We start from the raw sequence: 17,663 nt of genomic DNA, 5'->3' as shown, positions 1-17,663 counted from the left end.
GGATGCACGTGCACAGGACTTGAGATTGCTTGCAGGAATATTCTTCTTCTTTTCACACACTTTCAGCGAGGAACACAAGCCTGTCCCTCTACTTAGGCTTCAGGCATGTTCAGTTACAGGTAACAATGCCCCCTCCCACACTGAAACCCCTCTCTGACGGGGGCCCTTGCAACAGAGACATGCAGCTATTCTGTGGTCAGATCACTAAGCCTTGGGGAGGTGTGCTGGCTCATACATGAGAAAGGACAAGTTTTAACGTAGACTATTGCTTGTTTTTTTTTTTTTTTTAATTTTACGCACCACGGTAAAACCCTATGGCCATCATGTTGTGTATTCATATAATCAAATAATTTCTGTCAAATCAAATGTGAATTAACAGGGGTGTGGTGGTTGATCGATTGAAAAAAAAACCCTGTAAATTCTGTAACAAAATAAGAAGTGTGTATACTGTAAAGCAACTTTATGTTTAGAGGGTAATCACAATCTTTTTCCATATGAATGAATGGAAAACATAGGCTTCATAACAAGACCTCCCCAAATTCAGAAAAATGTATTAAATTGAAAACGGACAATGTTGGTAGACCATAATGATAGCAGTGATATAAATTCTGTGACAAAAATCAGATGTATAAATATACAGTCATTTTTTTTTTCTCAGTTTCACACTCTGGGGAGTTAAGTTCTTGTGCCCTTGGCAGGGCAGTAGGCTATTGCCCTCAAATGGCATCAATTGACCAATTTAGTACTGGAATCATCAAACACAAAGCTTCAACATATTTTATTATCTAGTATCTTTTATACAAACATTGTACATATATCCACAACAAGAACATGGTTAATTTCCCCTTGTCAAACATATTGTGCCCTGACCGTTACAAGTCGGCATGCTCCTGGCTCAGTCGGCCCAGATGAAGGCCCGAAGCAGTCCTCACCTTTACAGACAAGTTAAAAAGTAACAGCCCAAACAAAGACATAAAATAAATAAAAACATGTCCATTGTACAGTTTCAATTGATTATCCGTTGAATAAAGATAACTATATGGTCAAGTGTTGCGGTATTCATGACCAAGTTAAAAGAAACGCGGACAAAAAAACTAAAATAAATAAAAACATGTTAATTACATCATTACAACATTTTCAATCGTGTGTCTAATTAAAAGAGACAAAAACATGAGAACATGAAATCAAGAGTAAAATTCAGGATGTTGGAACATCTAACTAAACGCTCTCTCCAAACAAAATGCGGGAGCTCGGAACGAATGTTACATTCAGCGGTTTTCGGTTCAATGTCGGTTTACCAAAACGGCAAGGCAGAGTACAGGGAGATGAAGGATCGAAGAAGACGATGAACGTTGATTGAAAGCGGCTGGTGTTTCACCTTATCTGACGGAACATGCAGAGGTTGTTATGCACGTGCGTACGTACGTTTTTAAGAGGGGTATACCAGCTGCCGTGCGACCATGTGAAGTGTCAAATACACACACAAAAAAAACTGGGTTGGTTGGAGTGGGTTGGCATGTCTGAGAAGTGTGCAAACGTTTCAGAACTTTCTAGGAAAGGGCGGGAGACATTAACGCCCCTCCCGTTTTTGATTAACACACAGGGCCAAAACATTAGTTGGTTGCCAATCAGAAATGGCATTACAACCAACAAAGTTGCTAACTTAGTCTGCTAACTTGATGATGCTCATCCTTACCTAAATGCGACTCATCATGTAGGTACTGCATAACTGTATATGAATTTGCACAAGGCTGACCTTGTGACCTTGATCTTGTTCATACATGGCTAGTAATACATGTCTAGCTTGCATGTCATTGAAGATATATAAAAGATTGTTTCCTTACACATTGCAGGTTACAGGAGGAAAAAAAAAAGAAAAAGATTGCTGTCTCTAGTGTTGTTAGACGTTGTTGGTCTGATGGTGCATGTGTGTGTGTTTAGGCATTGTTGTGTGTACTTAGGCGTTGTTGCTGTTATTATTTTGTGTCTTTAGGCATTGTTGTTGTGTGTTGACTGGTGCAATGTTGTTGTTGTTGTTGTTGTGTGTGTCTGGTTCTGGTCGGGTGTACTACTCCCGCCGTTTGTGTGTGTGTGTGTGTGTGTGTGTGTGTTTAGACGTAGTCGTTGAAGTGGTGTGTGTGTGTGTGTGTGTGTGTGTGTGTGTGTGTTTAGGCATAGTCACTGGAGTGTTGTGTGTGTATGTGTGTGTGTCTTTTTATTGTTGTTGTGTGTTTCTGCAAGTACATTGTTGTGTGTGTGGTTCTGGTCAGGTGTTACTGCAACCATGCGTGTGTGTGTGTGTTTAGGCATTTTAATGTTGTTGTTGTTGTTGTGTGAGTGTGTTACTGCAGCTGTGCGTGTGTGTGTGTGTGTGTGTTTAAGCAAGTATTTTTTTGTGTTGTATGTTTACGCGATGTTGTTGTCGTTGTTGTTGTGTGAGTGTGTTACCGCAGCTGTGCACGTGCATATTTAAGCGGGGGAGGGGTTTGTGTTGTATGCTTACGCAATGGTGTTATTGTTGCTGTTGTGTGTTTACGCGATGATGTTGTTGTTGTTGTGTGAGTGTGTTACCGCAGCACGTGCATATTTAAGCGGGGAGGGGGGGGTGTTTGTGTTGTATATTTATGCAATGTTGTTATTGTTGTTGTTGTGTGTTTACGCGATGGTGTTATTGTTGCTGTTGTGTGTTTACGCGATGATGTTGTTGTTGTTGTGTGAGTGTGTTACCGCAGCACGTGCATATTTAAGCGGGGAGGGGGGGGTGTTTGTGTTGTATATTTATGCAATGCTGTTATTGTTGTTGTTGTGTGTTTACGCGATGTTGTTGTTGTTGTGTTTATGCAATGTTATTATTGTTGTTGTTGTGTGTTTATGCGATGTTGTTGTTGTTGTTGTGTTTATGCGATGTTGTTATTGTTGTTGTTGTGTGTTTACGCGATGATGTTGTTGTTGTTGTTGTGTGTTTATGCGATGATGATGATGTTGTTGTTGTTGTGTTTATGCGATGCTGTTATTGTTGTTGTTGTTGTGTGTTTACACGATGATGATGTTGTTGTTGTTGTTGTGTGTTTACGCGATGATGATGTTGTTGTTGTTGTTGTGTTTATGCGTTGTTGTTGTTGTGTGTTTACGCGATGATGATGTTGTTGTTGTTGTTGTGTTTATGCAATGTTGTTATTGTTGTTGTTGTTGTGTGTTTACGTGATGATGATGTTGTTGTTGTTGTTGTGTGTTTACGCAATGATGATGTTGTTGTTGTTGTTGTTGTGTTTATGCATTGTTGTTGTTGTGTGTTTACGCGATGATGATGTTGTTGTTATTGTTGTTGTTGTGTGTTTAAGCGATGATGATGTTGTTGTTGTTGTTGTGTGCGTGGTTCTGGTCGGGCGTGTTGAGGTCGGGCAGGATCTGGGCCACGTGGCCGATGCCCTTGGTGACGCCCTCTCTGAACAGCAGCTTGGCGCCCAGACGCAGGTACTCCGGGTGCTGCAGGAACCGGAAACACACCACCGCGCTCTCCCCTGTGCGCAGCTCCTCCTGGGGGAACACACACACACACACACACAAGAATACACACACACACACAAGAACACACACACACACACACACACATGTGCAAGCACACACACACACACACACTCACACACACAAACACACACACACACACACACAAACACACACACACACACACGTGCAAGCACGCACACACACACACACACACACACACACACACACACACACACGTGCAAGCACACACACACACTCACACACATGTGCAAGCACACACACACACACTCACACACACACACACACACATACACACACACACGTGCAAGCACACACACACACACAAGAACACACACACACACACACACACACACTCATTAGTGAACTAAACTAGAGCCTTCTTCACCCTCACCCATTTGTAATGCAGAAACTCACACACACCACATACACACAGACACACACACACATTTCACTCATTTCATTGCTGTATTTCAAATGACTAATACTGATTAACACAGTAATAGTGGCACAGACTACAGGTGGTTGCTGACCTCTACCTACGCAACACACTGACTAACACACACACACACACACACACACACACACACACTCACTCTCACACACACACAGACACACACACACACTCCTAACCTACCTTTCCATGGAGGCACTCAACAGTAGCCGTTTGCCGGACGTTGCCGACGTGAACGGTCACCTGGAAACCCCGGCGGAATGTCTTTGCATGAAACAGCAGTACGACGGCAGCTTCGAAACGCCAACAGATGGTGGGGTTCATCTTTGGACTGACCATGACCATACCCTACACACACACACACACACACACACACACACGACAGATGGTGGGGTTCATCTTTGGACTGACCATGACCATACCCTACACACACACACACACACACACACACACACAACAGATGGTGGGGTTCATCTTTGGACTGACCATGACCATACCCTACACACACACACACACACACACACACAACAGATGGTGGGGTTCATCTTTGGACTCACCATGACCATACCCTACACACACACACACACACACACACACACACACACACACACACACAACAGATGGTGGGGTTCATCTTTGGACTAACCATGACCACACCCTTCACACACACACACACACACACACACACACACACACACACACACACACACACACACACAACAGATGGTGGGGTTCATCTTTGGACTAACCATGACCATACCCTACACACACACACACACACAACAGATGGTGGGGTTCATCTTTGGACTAACCATGACCATACCCTACACACACACACACACACATACACACACACACACACACAGACACACACAACAGATGGAGGGGTTCATCTTTGGACTAACCATGACCATACCCTACACACACACACACACACACATACACACACACACACACACAGACACACACAACAGATGGAGGGGTTCATCTTTGGACTAACCATGACCATACCCTACACACACACACACACATACACACACACACACACACAGACACACACAACAGATGGAGGGGTTCATCTTTGGACTAACCATGACCATACCCTACACACACACACACACATACACACACACACACACACAGACACACACAACAGATGGAGGGGTTCATCTTTGGACTAACCATGACCATACCCTACACACACACACACACATACACACACACACACACACAGACACACACAACAGATGGAGGGGTTCATCTTTGGACTAACCATGACCATACCCTACACACACACACACACACATACACACACACACACACACAGACACACACAACAGATGGAGGGGTTCATCTTTGGACTAACCATGACCATACCCTACACACACACACACACACATACACACACACACACACACAGACACACACAACAGATGGAGGGGTTCATCTTTGGACTAACCATGACCATACCCTAGACTGTCGTGAGTTATGAGCTTCTGACACCATGTAGGCCTATTGTCCCTTTAACTATATATTTAACGACACAACGATCAGGATGCAAGTAGATAACTTTTATTATTAGCCTGCTTCTTCCTTGGTTGTTATACATTTTATCCTTAACTATTCAGAGCGCCACCACGTGGCCATACCATGCCATTACACCGCCAAGCGAAAAACATAAACGCCTCTTGGATCCAGACGGTCATACGGATCACTCCCAAAATGTAATCGTTTCTTTCTTGGGTCATTTCAGACCTTCCCTGAAAATTTAATCGAAATCCATCTATAACGTTTTCAGTTATCTTACAATCTTACAGCTAACAACCAGACAACCAGACAAACCCTGATGAAAACATAACCTCCTTGACAGAGATAATGATCTATAAATGTGCATTCATTTACAAAGAGTATTTATTGACCATTGCCATGATTTCAGCCCAAAGTTAGTTTTTGACATATTTAGAAGAATGAGTGTGAATTTAAACAGATTATTATATGTCTTGTTAGTATATGTTCCTCACTTGGTACAGCCTCATTGAGGTATAAAAACCACTGTCTGATGGTGGAGTCTCCCATGATGTAGATGTGCTTGTCTCTGAGGCATGGAGCGATTTCTGGAACAGAGAAATGTCGGGCGGCGCACACAAGTGACGTCCACACATCGTTCAGGTAAAATCCTGCTGGGACTGGCGTGGGAAGTCCAGGTTTGCATGGCTTGCTCACCACTAAAAGTAAGACAGTACAGGAAAGATGAATATTTGAGGCTATTGTCTACAGTATATTTTTCATACAAAATTACACAATTTCAGTCTCATGATATACATAGCACATGTCACACACAAAGCATTGTGTTTCACAGAAGCAGATAATAGTAAATTAATAGTTATAAATAAAGACATAAAGACATGAATTTTCTGGATGTGTCTGTGGAGGAGCTCTCGTTATTTGGTGGGAGAAAAAAAGAAACATATGGGGCCCTATCGTGCACCTGGTGCAAGGTGGCGCAAGAGATTGGCATGGTTTTATTTCAGTTAGCCTATTAGCTGGTTTGAATTGCATTGAGCTCAATGAGAATGAAACCAGTTAATAGGCTAACTGAAATAAAACCATGCCAATATCTTGGTATGGTGAAGGGTATGTGTTGATGTGGGGTTAATTTAATTCCAATCAGGGTGCATCGTTTTTCTGGATACATGAAATAACCGGCATTTAAAAAATAAAACAAATACAAATCTGCTAGCATATGGGAATTTTAACACAGGGTTAACATAGGCGTTCCAATACTTCTGACCCCTTTATTTTAAGGAAAACATTTATTTCTTTATGATACATTATTCTTTCACAAAGAAAACTGATGTCCTTAAAGGTTGAATATTTCCTCATTTTTTCATTTAAGGCATTAAGATAAATTTCCAAAAAATGATTTTATATTGTCAACTTTAGCATGAGGGGACTGTGTGTGTGTGTGTGTGTGTGTGTGTGTGTGTGTGTGTGTGTGTGTGTGTGTGTGTGTTTGTGTGTGCATGTGCAGGTGTGCGTCTCTGTGTGTTAATTTGTGTGTGCATCACATACCAGTACTTAAATTAGATCCAGTCACTCTGATCAGGCGTGAGTCACCGGTAAGCCACTGGTTCACATGCTGACTGAGGGGACACAATGTGATGTTGATGTTACCTCAAAATCTGAATTTCTCTAATAGAGACATGACAGAGTTATGAAAACATGTAAAGTCCATGTGGCCTGTGTGTGTAGATATGAAGAATGCATGTTTCAGGGGCTGAAAATATTACTTACTACCGATTGTGCTAATAAGAGGAAACAAAATAATCTTTGGAAATGCCATGGGGTCATCTCTCAACGCAAATCAAACCGGCTAACTGAAATAAAACCATACAAATCTTTAAGTACGGTGAAGGGTATGTGATGGTGTGGCGCTAATTCAAACTTAGGAAAACTTTGTCAGGATGCATAGTGTTATGTACTGACATCAAACTGATATAAAGAGACACAACAAAAAGCTGTAGTTGCTGTCAGTTTACTTTCGATTCAACTGAAAGTGTATACAGAACATCAGCCAATAGGGGCAGAGAATTACAGTAGGGTGGCCCAACAGGGCCAAACTTAAGACAGGAGAAAGGTAATACTCAATACCCACCTGTCCATGAGGACCTCCTCCAGGGCAGTGATGCGTTTCCTGAATCCGCCCTCCGAGTGGAACACGCGGTCCTGGCACGTCAGTGTCGGGGGCTTGTGGCACTGCCAGGTGAGACCCGTGTGGGCGTCGTGGTACTCGCACCGTCCCCGTGGCGACGGCGGCAGGGTCACGCCTGGCCACTTCACGTTACATTCCACCACCTCCTCCACCGCGGCGCCCCCACGCCGTTGGCTCGTGCCCTGGAAGTAGTTCAGGAAGTAGATCCGGTCGGAGTCGGTGCGCCGGCGCTGCTTGAGGACGCGGACCGCCTCGCTGGAGTGGATCAGGCGCACGGCCAGCGTCACTGGGCCGGCCCACGGGAGCCTGAACCGGGCCGTGTAGGTGCCGTTCTGGTGGTCCACCACCTCTCCAAACACGCTGGCCTGAGGTGCAGAAACGGATGACTATGGGTGGCTCTCAAACTCTCTCCGCGATCCTCGATGCTCAGTCCTCGAGGGGCGTTCCCACTGATCTATAACTACCACTGGATATCCCATTGGTGCCGCCCCATCATTCTCTATCTAGATCAGTGAGGACGAGGATCGAGGAAGGAAGGAAGGGTGTATAAAAGACCAAATGAGAGGCACCCTACAGCAGTGGTTCCCAAACTTTTCTGGCTTACGGCACCCCTAAACATATCTCTCTCCATCCACGGCACCCCCATTTTTTTTTTTTTTTTTTAACTTTTCACTCAACCTCCTTTGTGCCATATTTGTACTTCATGCCATTTTCTTTAACCTTCTGATATGTTGGATAGGCCAAAACTGCTTTTATTATAGGCATTACTAAGATAAGGTGAAGTTAATATCTGTTTTTGTTTTATTCAAATGAACTACTTTCATTCAACTCATTTAATTTAACTTTTGAATAAATGGTGAACAGGATAACCAACTTGATAACCACCTGACCTCGGTGTGCAGTCTTAACCCATTTCACTGCAGAGGGCAGTGAATAACCGTGTTTGAAGGGGACGTGATTTAACGTAATTAACTATTTTTACGATCTATTTCAATACATCCGTCAGGTCTGGAGGCATCGTTTTTGCAGTAAGAGCCTCCCGATGCAACATGCAATGCGTCGCTACCATGGAAGGATTCTGTTGCATAGCTTTCGTTACAAAGCCTTTGACCCGACCTCTCATTGAGTGGCAGTGCACACACTTACGCACATATCCCAGCTAAGATTATTGTTCCTTAAGTATTCATCTGTCACCCTGAATATCTCATCTCCGGCAGCATGGTTGGTCAGTTCTTTGCAAAATAAAAAGTTATCTGTAAATGTGTCCTCATCGACATCTCACGTTAGCGAGCAGCTGGCAAAGGCCACTAGCATAAGTGGACTCGTATTTCAAGCGCAAACTTCCCCAATAGCCGTAGCCATCGTTAGCCCACGTCTCCCTGCAGACCAGGCATACTGGTCTGGTGTGGGACACGTTACCTCGCCAGCCCAAGTGAACCCATACTAGAGATAGGAGTCGTTATGTTGCCGTCTGGTCAGATTCCGAGGTCTGTCCCTGTGGAGGTGCATGGCGTTCTCTTTAAAAACGTATCCATTGCGCCTATAACTGCACTCCGCCATACGGAATAACGAACGAAGTCACCGAACAAACAATAAGTAGCCACTGTACCTACATACAGCACAGTATGATACAGTAAACTGTAGCCTATTGTTTGTGCTGCAAATATGTTTTTGCAATAAAATGAATTTTGAAATGGATATTATGCTTTTTAAAATTTCATTAAATGATCAAGCCTAGACAATTCCGCGGCACCCCTGAGCATGCGTCACGGCACCCCAGGGTGCCGCGGCACCCACTTTGAAAACCCCTGCCCTACAGTATGTGACGTGTGCCATTGTGTGTGTGTGTGTGTGTGTGTGTGTGTGTGTGTGTGTGACTGGGTGATTGGTTGTTCTGGATGCTAGAATCCAGTAACTCAATGGCTTCTGACTGGGTGATTGGTAGTTCTGGATGCTAGAATCTAGGAACTGAATGGCTTCTGATTGGGTGATTGGTAGTTTTGCAACATTTGTCATCTCCCTTACAGGAAACCGGCATGAAAACGCTGACACGCTTCTCTACCTCACTGAATCTCCCCACCATAATTTGGAACACCGCTTCAGATGCAATATATGTTTGGCCACTGCTTTTTCTTAGCGCTGTTGTGTTCTGTTTCATTCTGTGTGTGTGTGTGTGTGTGTGTGTGTGTGTGTGTGTGTGTGTGTGTGTGTGTGTGTGTGTGTGTGTGTGTGTGTGTGTGTGTGTGTGTGTGTGTGTCTGTGTCTGTGTGTGTGCAAGTGTTTATGTGTATCCTGCAGCACATTAAAAAGAGTGTTCCTGCGTCCAACAGCATGTTTATGGCAGTGATTGGCTCACTATGCAAGTGGACCGGATCCTGCAAGAGGGCTTCCGTGTGTTTGTTTAGGACACAAATGCCATGTCTGAGCACACCAATCGTCATGGTAACAGGGGAAGGAATAGTGATAGGAAGGCACAACTTCATTCTCTCCGGTGGTCACAACGTTACCTGAATAAAGTCTGGAAACTCTTTCTCTCCCCTGATTTCATTTGCCCCCTTGACACCAACTAGAACTTCAGTTAAGACTAATCTGAGCAGATTGAACCAGATTACAGCTGTCTGGTCAACGAGTGTGGTCTGTGGCTCCAATAGACCCTTTTCACGTGATGTCAGCAGCTGGATATCAGTTCGTCCGGTAGCAGTAATATACAGTCATAACGTCATTTAACTTTACTCTCAAATCAATGCAGCTACGAGAGCAATGATTGCAAACGATAACTGAACATAACGTTAGTCCTAACGTTAGGAGACCCGTGCTATACATGCTACTTCAGCTAGCTAACATGTTAGCAAGTTGGTTTGATATTGGATATTCGGATACTCAATGAAAGACCGTTCCTTATTTTGAATCTCAAACCAATATCAAACCAACTTGATCTTCGGTGAAGCTAGCTGAAGTTGCTGCTATTAAGGATTAGGCTACTGACTTTACTCTCAAATCAAGGCAGCTACGAGATGATCGCCAAAGATAACAAGGAAAATGAAGATAATAAATACACATGAAATGTTAATCTTACCTCAAGAACTGTAACCGTATCACCATAGCTTTTGCTTACGCCAGATGAACTGATACCCAGAAAAGCTTCAAAGCGGAAAGTGTCTGACCGACGTTAGCGTGAAAAGGGTCTATTGGTGGAATTCATGGTGACAGACCTCAGTGTCTGCTGGCATGTTGCCTTGCTGTCTTCTTCAAGCATGCCATCTCATCTCACATATTAATCCCAATGCATAATGCTAAAGATGGAGTGGGAGTGCAATAAGAGGGATTATTATTGTCTTCATGAGATTACCACAGCAGTGACTGTTCAAACATGACAAACCTGGCCTGCTTTAAGACATAGTATGATGGGGAAAACATAATTCCAGCTATAAGCATTCATTACTGAATATATTGTATGATCAAAAATGTGCAGTGAGCAGAATTTAAGCATGACTGCATGCATGTGATATTTCTTACTGATCAAAATGACGTAATCCTAAAAGCTGTTTTGAGTCCAGGCTCTATGTTTAGCCTATTTAATTACTTAAAGAGACACTTCACCGATTAGCATTAAGCTTTGTATCTTTAGAAAACCCGTCATGTTTTTGAATGGTTGTGCATCATTCCCTTAGTTTGCCTTGAGATGGGTGAAATACGGATTTCAATGATGGACTTGCTGCTTTCAATGATGTAAAAATCATCATTTTACATCATTGAAAGCAGGAAGTCATGGGTTTCACTGAAATCCGTATTTGTCCCATCTCAAGGCAAACTGAGGGAATGATACACGACCATTCAAAAACATGACTGGTTTTCTAAAGATACAAAGCTTAATGCTAATCAGTGAAGTGTCCCTTTAAAGGTGCACTATGTCCCTGTAAGGCTACCCTAAATATTCAACCAGGATGTGAGGTGTTAGAAATTTTTGCTGCCCTTTTTCTGACCCTGCACCGGTAAAGGTCCTGGATGGAAGGGAGATCAGCTTCAATGATCCTCTCTGCATCCCTTATTGTCCATTGCAGTCTGGCCCTGTCTCGTTTGGTGGCTGACCCAAACCAGACAGTGATGGAGGTGCAGATGACGTTCTGAATGATCGCTGAGAAGCAAGTGGTCAGCAGCTCCTTTGGCAGATTAAAGGGATAATCCGGAGTAAAATGCACTTTAGATCAATTTTTCGGACTATTGGGAGTACATACGTTGAGTTGACACCAAAATCATGTCATTCGGATGTATTTTGAGAAAGTTCGCGCTCACCGTTTTTAGCCAAAACTCGTTAGCCTGGAAGTGACCGGGGCGTGTCCTTTCGCCGCTACAAAACGCTATTTTTATACCTCTTCTATTGTTCCAAACAACACTACACTTACGTGGTAGTGAGTAGAGGTTCCCTAAAGCCAAACCGAAGTATCCGCACGTCTTTATGTGGTCGGATAGAGAGTCCAGAATGAATTTAATCGAGTCCGTACCTTTCCGGAAATGTTAGTAAAGTGTTGTGAAAACGTTGCTAGCTGCAACAGCGACATTTCCGGAAAGGTACTGACTCGATTAAATTCATTCTGGACTCTCTATCCGACCACATAAAGACGTGGGGATACTTCGGTTTGGCTTTAGGGACCCTCTACTCACTATCACGTAAGTGTAGTGTTGTTTGGAACAGTAGAAGAGGTATAAATATAGCGTTTTGTAGCGGCGAAATGACATGCCCGAGTCACCTCCAGGCTAACGAGTTTTGGCTAAAAACGGTGAGCTCGAACTTTGTCAAAATACATCCGAATGACATGATTTTGGTGTCAACTCAACGTATGTACTCCCAATAGTCCGAAAAATTGATCTAAAGTGCATTTCACTCCGGATTATCCCTTTAAGCTTCCTTCTTTGGAAGTAAAACCTCTGCTGGGCCTTCCTCTGGATAGTGTCGATGTGGGGAGACCATTTTAGGTCCTGTGAGATGGTTGATCCCAAGAACCTAAAGGAAATTAATCCACATTGGACACTGTGTCGATGTAAACCAATTATTTAAATATGTACACAAAATGAAACATCTGCGTCCACTGCATAGTCGACAACATCAGATTTCTGATGGATGCACGTGCACAGGACTTGAGATTGCTTGCGGGAACATTCCTCTTCTTTTCACACATTTTCAGCGAGGAACACAAGCCTGTCCCTCTACTTAGGCTTCAGGCATGTTCAGTTTCACATAACAATGCCCCCTGCCACACTGAACACACACAGTGTGTGTGTGTGTGTGTGTGTGATCCTGGGGTCCATCAATGAGGACATGTCCAGGAGTTCATCCTTCACAGGGACATGGCAGCAGTCTCATTGTTTGCGGTTCTGTCGAGTAGATACTCACATTTCAGGGTTTGGGCGTGTCGTGCACGAAGACACTGCAGTGAATGAGTTTGGTTTTAACCAAAGCTAGTGGAGAGTTACATCAGCGCAGTCATTGTTTGCAGTTCTGTCGAGTAGTTGCTCACATTTCAGGGTTTGGGCGTGTCGTGCACATAGATTCTACAGAAAATGAGTTTGGTTTTAACCAAAGCTAGTGTAGAGTTACAGCGCAGTCATTGTCTACAATCTATGTCGACTCGACTAGTCACTCACATATCAGGGAATGGCCATGTCATGCTACAATGCATATGTCCGTGTGTGTGTGTGTGTGTGTTTGGTAGCCTACTGTAGGTCATGTACATATTGTAGGTTGGTGGTCCATGGACATTGCATTGGTGGACAATATACAACTAAGGCCAAGCAGCTAGTTAAGTAGGCTACTGCTCCAGTTATAAGGAGCAGAAGTTTATTAGGAAGAGACAATGTTTTCTACCCTTTAACTATACTAAATAGCACTCTGGAAAAAGACATCCGAAGGAGACGATGCAGACAGGAGCTTTCTGTTGATCTTTATTCCCCGTATTGCAATTATAGTACAGCGAAAACAAAGTTTCGGGCTGACAGTCAAGACAGGAGAAGGTGTCATCCGCTGGGGCCCCGATGAATGTCCTAACTAGGGATTGCTGGGGCTGGGGCTGGGGCCCGTTTCTTATAGGCTACACCATTTTTGATGTCCCCTCCCGTGTCATCCCAAACTTCTTTCAGCCAATCAGAGAAAAGTTCATTATTCAACCGTCTAGGAATTCTTGTGTCTTTCTATTTCCCTGCTTTTTCGGTGTCAGTAAGGCCAATTAAAAAAGATGGAGGTTATTTTGGAGATTCTCTTCTCATTATATCTATGATGAATGATATCGCAAATTGGGCTTCGTGCTTAAGATTTAGGTGTAAGGAGAGTTGCCTGATATCTAGGATTGTCTGCCTTCCTTAGAGCTCCATCAGCTGATGACCTCCCTTCTCCCCTGACCATGTGTAAGAGCCTTGGCATGGCGTTTGCCTCATACTGCTCTTCTGATTTATTTATACAGTAATCAAGTTGGCTCAGAAGCATGTTCAGCGCATACAGAGGCCCAAGGGCGCTTGTAGCAAAGTGACAGACACAGGAACACTACAGCAAGTGCAGTAGGCACAACATTAAAGCTTTTGAACCATGAATGCATCCTGTCCATCTGAAAAAAAAAAACACTGCATCTAATCTGATAAACCACATCCGCTTTTCCCTCGCATAATTAGTCATTTGTTCTGGCCATGACATGCATAGCTCCCTACTGTTCAATTTACAGTCGGACAAGTCTAACGTAGACTAGGCTACTGTTTCTTTTTTTATTTTACGCACCACGGTAAAACGCCATGGCCATCATGTGTATTCTTAATCAAATAATTTCTGTCAAATCAAAAGTGTATTCACAGGGGAAACCATACCAAACCCGAGTAGATTCCCCAAACAGCGTATTCTGCGCATTCGTATTCATAGCCATGGCAAAGTAAAGCAAGCGTGGTGAGTGGGTGAGACTCAGCGCTCGGCAGCCAATCAGCTTTAATTTGAGTCGAGAGCTCAGGCAGCACAAGGCACGAAAGGAAAGACCATTTCATTTCCCTTTCTGATTTGTTCAATTATCCATTTTTCCATACATTTCGTTACACAAATACAAAATCAGTATAAATTACGATTTAAAAAAATAATAATCCAATTTTCCAATTTGTCATGTTCAATTGAAAATTACACGGACCAAAACAAAAATCAAACAAGCATTACACGGGCCAATTCGTGGACGCTTCAGTGTGAACGCCAGCAAGGATGTTCAAATGCTCAAAACTCCTGTTTAAACATCTCAGATGACGTTCAACGCAATGGATTTAATTGGCTTAGATTATAAGAAAAGGGCATGTATTTAACTGTGAACTGTTGTTGAATTTTGCCAAAGTGTGATTGGGCTAGGATCACGGGAGGTGTGTCAAGCCAATACAAGTCCAATGTGCGGGCTGTCATTTAATTCATAAAGCTAATCAGCTTTATGCGAACAGAACTGTACGTTTTTAAACGATAGGCTATTTACAATCGTGTCTGGTAGCCTACGTTTTGCCGCGAGGGGAAATGCAATGGACTCAAAGACCCTCCATCAGGCGTGAGTACAGCCTAATGTAGCCTGCTAATTTCCTTTGTCTTAAAAACATAAATAAATCACTTTTCCTGAAAATGAGGCATTTATAGGATAAGTAGGATTACATTGTCTTAAGCCTTGTAAGGTGTTGGGATCTGTGGGACCCGTTTTCAATTTGGTAAAAAGAAAATCGTAGCCTATAGGCTATTTATTCTTTTTTCAAACTAGCCTAATTTTCTGTGAAGAACATACAATCTACTTATTTTCTATGACTGCACAGCAGGGGTGGAAATTAAAATTTGAAAATGTGAAAATCTATCAGCCAATAGCAGATTTCTGGTCAAATTAACCCGCCACTCAATGTTAAAATATGACTTTGTGTCTGAAATCTACCAGCCATGCACTCTCCCATTTTACCAGCATTTGGCTGGTGGCTGGTGTTAATTTCCATCCCTGCTGCACAGGTGTAGGCTACATGGCAAATATGAACCATAAGTGATGTAGCCTATGTCATTGGCAGCCTAATTGAGCTAACAGTAGGCCTATTTGATCAGTATTTAAATTGTTATCCAGTGCTTAATTTGAGCCAGAACAAGCCGGAACAAGATCCGGAACCTCCGACGTTGGATCCGGCAGCTTAATCTGGGATCCGGCAGCTATTTAATTAGACCCACCACCTCCATGACCATGTCACAATTAAATAAAGCAAATAGGCTAATAATTCATTAATTTAGTAAATAAAAGTTCGTTTAGTGTTCAGTTTTGTTCTGTCTTTTCTTTCATGTGACATATTCCATCCGGGTTTTTCGTCGTAGACGTAGAGTAAAATTAATTTGCACGGCAAATAGAGCATCTCTTCTCCCCTCTAGGGGGAGAGTGGGGTAATGTGAGACACTGGGTAATGTGAGACACACCCTGTATCTAGGCAACAGAACACATTTGTGCCCATGTGACCATTTTGTTTTCAAGCCCTTCCCATTTCCCCTTGGCCATGAAGGAGAGAAGCTCGTTTTGCTGAGGTAAGCATGTTTTTTCCCAAAAAATGTTTTTTGTGCATGTAAAAGTAAATTTTCTTGCAATCAACTTAATCACACCATTGACTTCTCTGGTCTGTCTCATTTTACCCCAAAGCTGGGGTAAAGTGAGACACAAGACCACTTTTTTAAAAAACATTATATTGTCACTGCCTTTCATCCAAAATACATTCTGATCATTACCATTGAAAGGAAACATCCTGAATTAATGGGAAATGTGTCAATTTCACCGATATATCATTTTAGCTCGCTTAGAGGGGAGCAAATGTAAAAAATGTCTCACTTTACCCCACTCTCCCCCTACCATCTCCCCACAACTCTTTCTTTGCCTTTTTGGCCCACCGCTTGCCCGGTTCAATCCCATTCCCTATGTGAAATCATGGATTGTCAAAGGACATAGAACTGCACGGGATGCCGTCTAGATTTCTAGGCTACGGGATCTGAAAAGTAGAGAGAGAAGCAGGGAAATTGAGGCCAGGAGGTCTATAGATACTGTATGGGCTGTTTTGGACAAATAAGATGTCAACTGGCTCCTGTGTCAACTGGCTTCGTTGATGACGTTTCACGATTCATGACGTTTCTTTGACAGATGTGGCACCTTGATTTGTCAACTCTCTGATAAACTGGAGGCAAATGAATACAAATATGCATGACGTCTTAATATTAAAGACGTTAAATATTAATATTTAAATTTGGCTGCTAGGCTATATGCACTAGATCATGAATATGCCACCAAAAAAAAAACATTACCTAAATAAAATAATTTTCACTCCACGTGGGAATCGAACCGCTACCTAAATCAATCAACTTGACTGCCAGCGTTTACGCCACGGACAAACCGACAATGTACTGTGAAGTGCACTAGTCTTATATTATTAAAACATGTCAACTCATGTTATCATGACTGTAGCAAGTTAACATGACTGATCATGTTATCTGGCTACAGAGTTATCTTGATACTGTTGCCCAAGTTGACCTTCTAAGTTGGCTGTCATGGTTTAGTTTTAGGCTATGTGTTTATAATAAGGATGAACTGGTGATTAAATCTTTTTTGTTTTAGCATGCCGGTTCCTGCATTGGTTTTTAATTTTGGCAGTTGGAAATCTGTTTGTCTTGGTAGGTAGATATTTCTTTCTTTATGCCTAGTGGTAACAAAAAACGATGAAATCAAACGAAAACATAGGCTTACTTAATTTAACTTACTTCGAGCTCTAATTCCAACTCTATTTTCCTTTGCAATTTTTTCTCAAATTTGCCCTGATTCACTGCCATCCAGTGTGCCACATCTGGTAGGCTAATCTCAGCAAACGTCTCCTCTGTGTGAGTCTTCTCTTTCTCCTCGTCATGGTCAGAGGCATGCCACTTAGTTTTCCTACCAAGAACCATATCTGGATTGTAATTTCCCACCA

General features: G+C 42.8%; 2 protein-coding genes across 2 annotated transcripts; both read right to left on the bottom strand.

Moving 5' to 3' along the window:
* Window positions 1-759: 759 nt before the first annotated feature.
* Window positions 760-4,321, bottom strand: LOC134082935 (GTP-binding protein 2-like). Its single transcript, XM_062538995.1, has 2 exons — window positions 4,163-4,321; window positions 760-3,537 (listed from the first exon to the last, which is right to left on the bottom strand). Exons 1-2 carry the CDS (start codon window positions 4,316-4,318, stop codon window positions 3,337-3,339), a joined length of 357 nt encoding a protein of 118 aa, XP_062394979.1. The 5' UTR covers window positions 4,319-4,321; the 3' UTR covers window positions 760-3,336.
* Window positions 4,322-5,796: 1,475 nt separating this feature from the next.
* On the bottom strand, window positions 5,797-17,640 carry LOC134076542 (NXPE family member 3-like). The gene is made up of 6 exons (XM_062531657.1): window positions 17,458-17,640; window positions 11,675-11,851; window positions 7,635-8,056; window positions 7,052-7,122; window positions 6,001-6,204; window positions 5,797-5,822 (listed from the first exon to the last, which is right to left on the bottom strand). Exons 1-6 carry the CDS (start codon window positions 17,638-17,640, stop codon window positions 5,797-5,799), a joined length of 1,083 nt encoding a protein of 360 aa, XP_062387641.1.
* Between the last annotated feature and the right edge of the window lie 23 nt (window positions 17,641-17,663).

This window comes from Sardina pilchardus, chromosome 1 (genome assembly GCF_963854185.1).
Source record: "Sardina pilchardus chromosome 1, fSarPil1.1, whole genome shotgun sequence".
NCBI classification, from domain to species: domain Eukaryota; kingdom Metazoa; phylum Chordata; class Actinopteri; order Clupeiformes; family Clupeidae; genus Sardina; species Sardina pilchardus.
This window is presented reverse-complemented; position numbering and strand designations above follow the sequence as displayed.

What these genes read in the sequence shown, in the direction of transcription:
- LOC134082935 (XM_062538995.1), bottom strand. Translation starts at nt 4,318, where the DNA reads ATGGTCAGTCCAAAGATGAACCCCACCATCTGTTGGCGTTTCGAAGCT. An exon ending in TTGAGTGCCTCCATGGAAAG is followed by an intron (nt 3,538 to 4,162) that starts GTAGGTTAGGAG and finishes GTGTTCCCCCAG; the next exon opens with GAGGAGCTGCGCACAGGGGA.
- LOC134076542 (XM_062531657.1), bottom strand. Translation starts at nt 17,640, where the DNA reads ATGGTTCTTGGTAGGAAAACTAAGTGGCATGCCTCTGACCATGACGAG. An exon ending in GAGGAGGTCCTCATGGACAG is followed by an intron (nt 7,123 to 7,634) that starts GTGGGTATTGAG and finishes GTGTCCCCTCAG; the next exon opens with TCAGCATGTGAACCAGTGGC. An exon ending in TGGATCTAATTTAAGTACTG is followed by an intron (nt 6,205 to 7,051) that starts GTATGTGATGCA and finishes TCTTACTTTTAG; the next exon opens with TGGTGAGCAAGCCATGCAAA.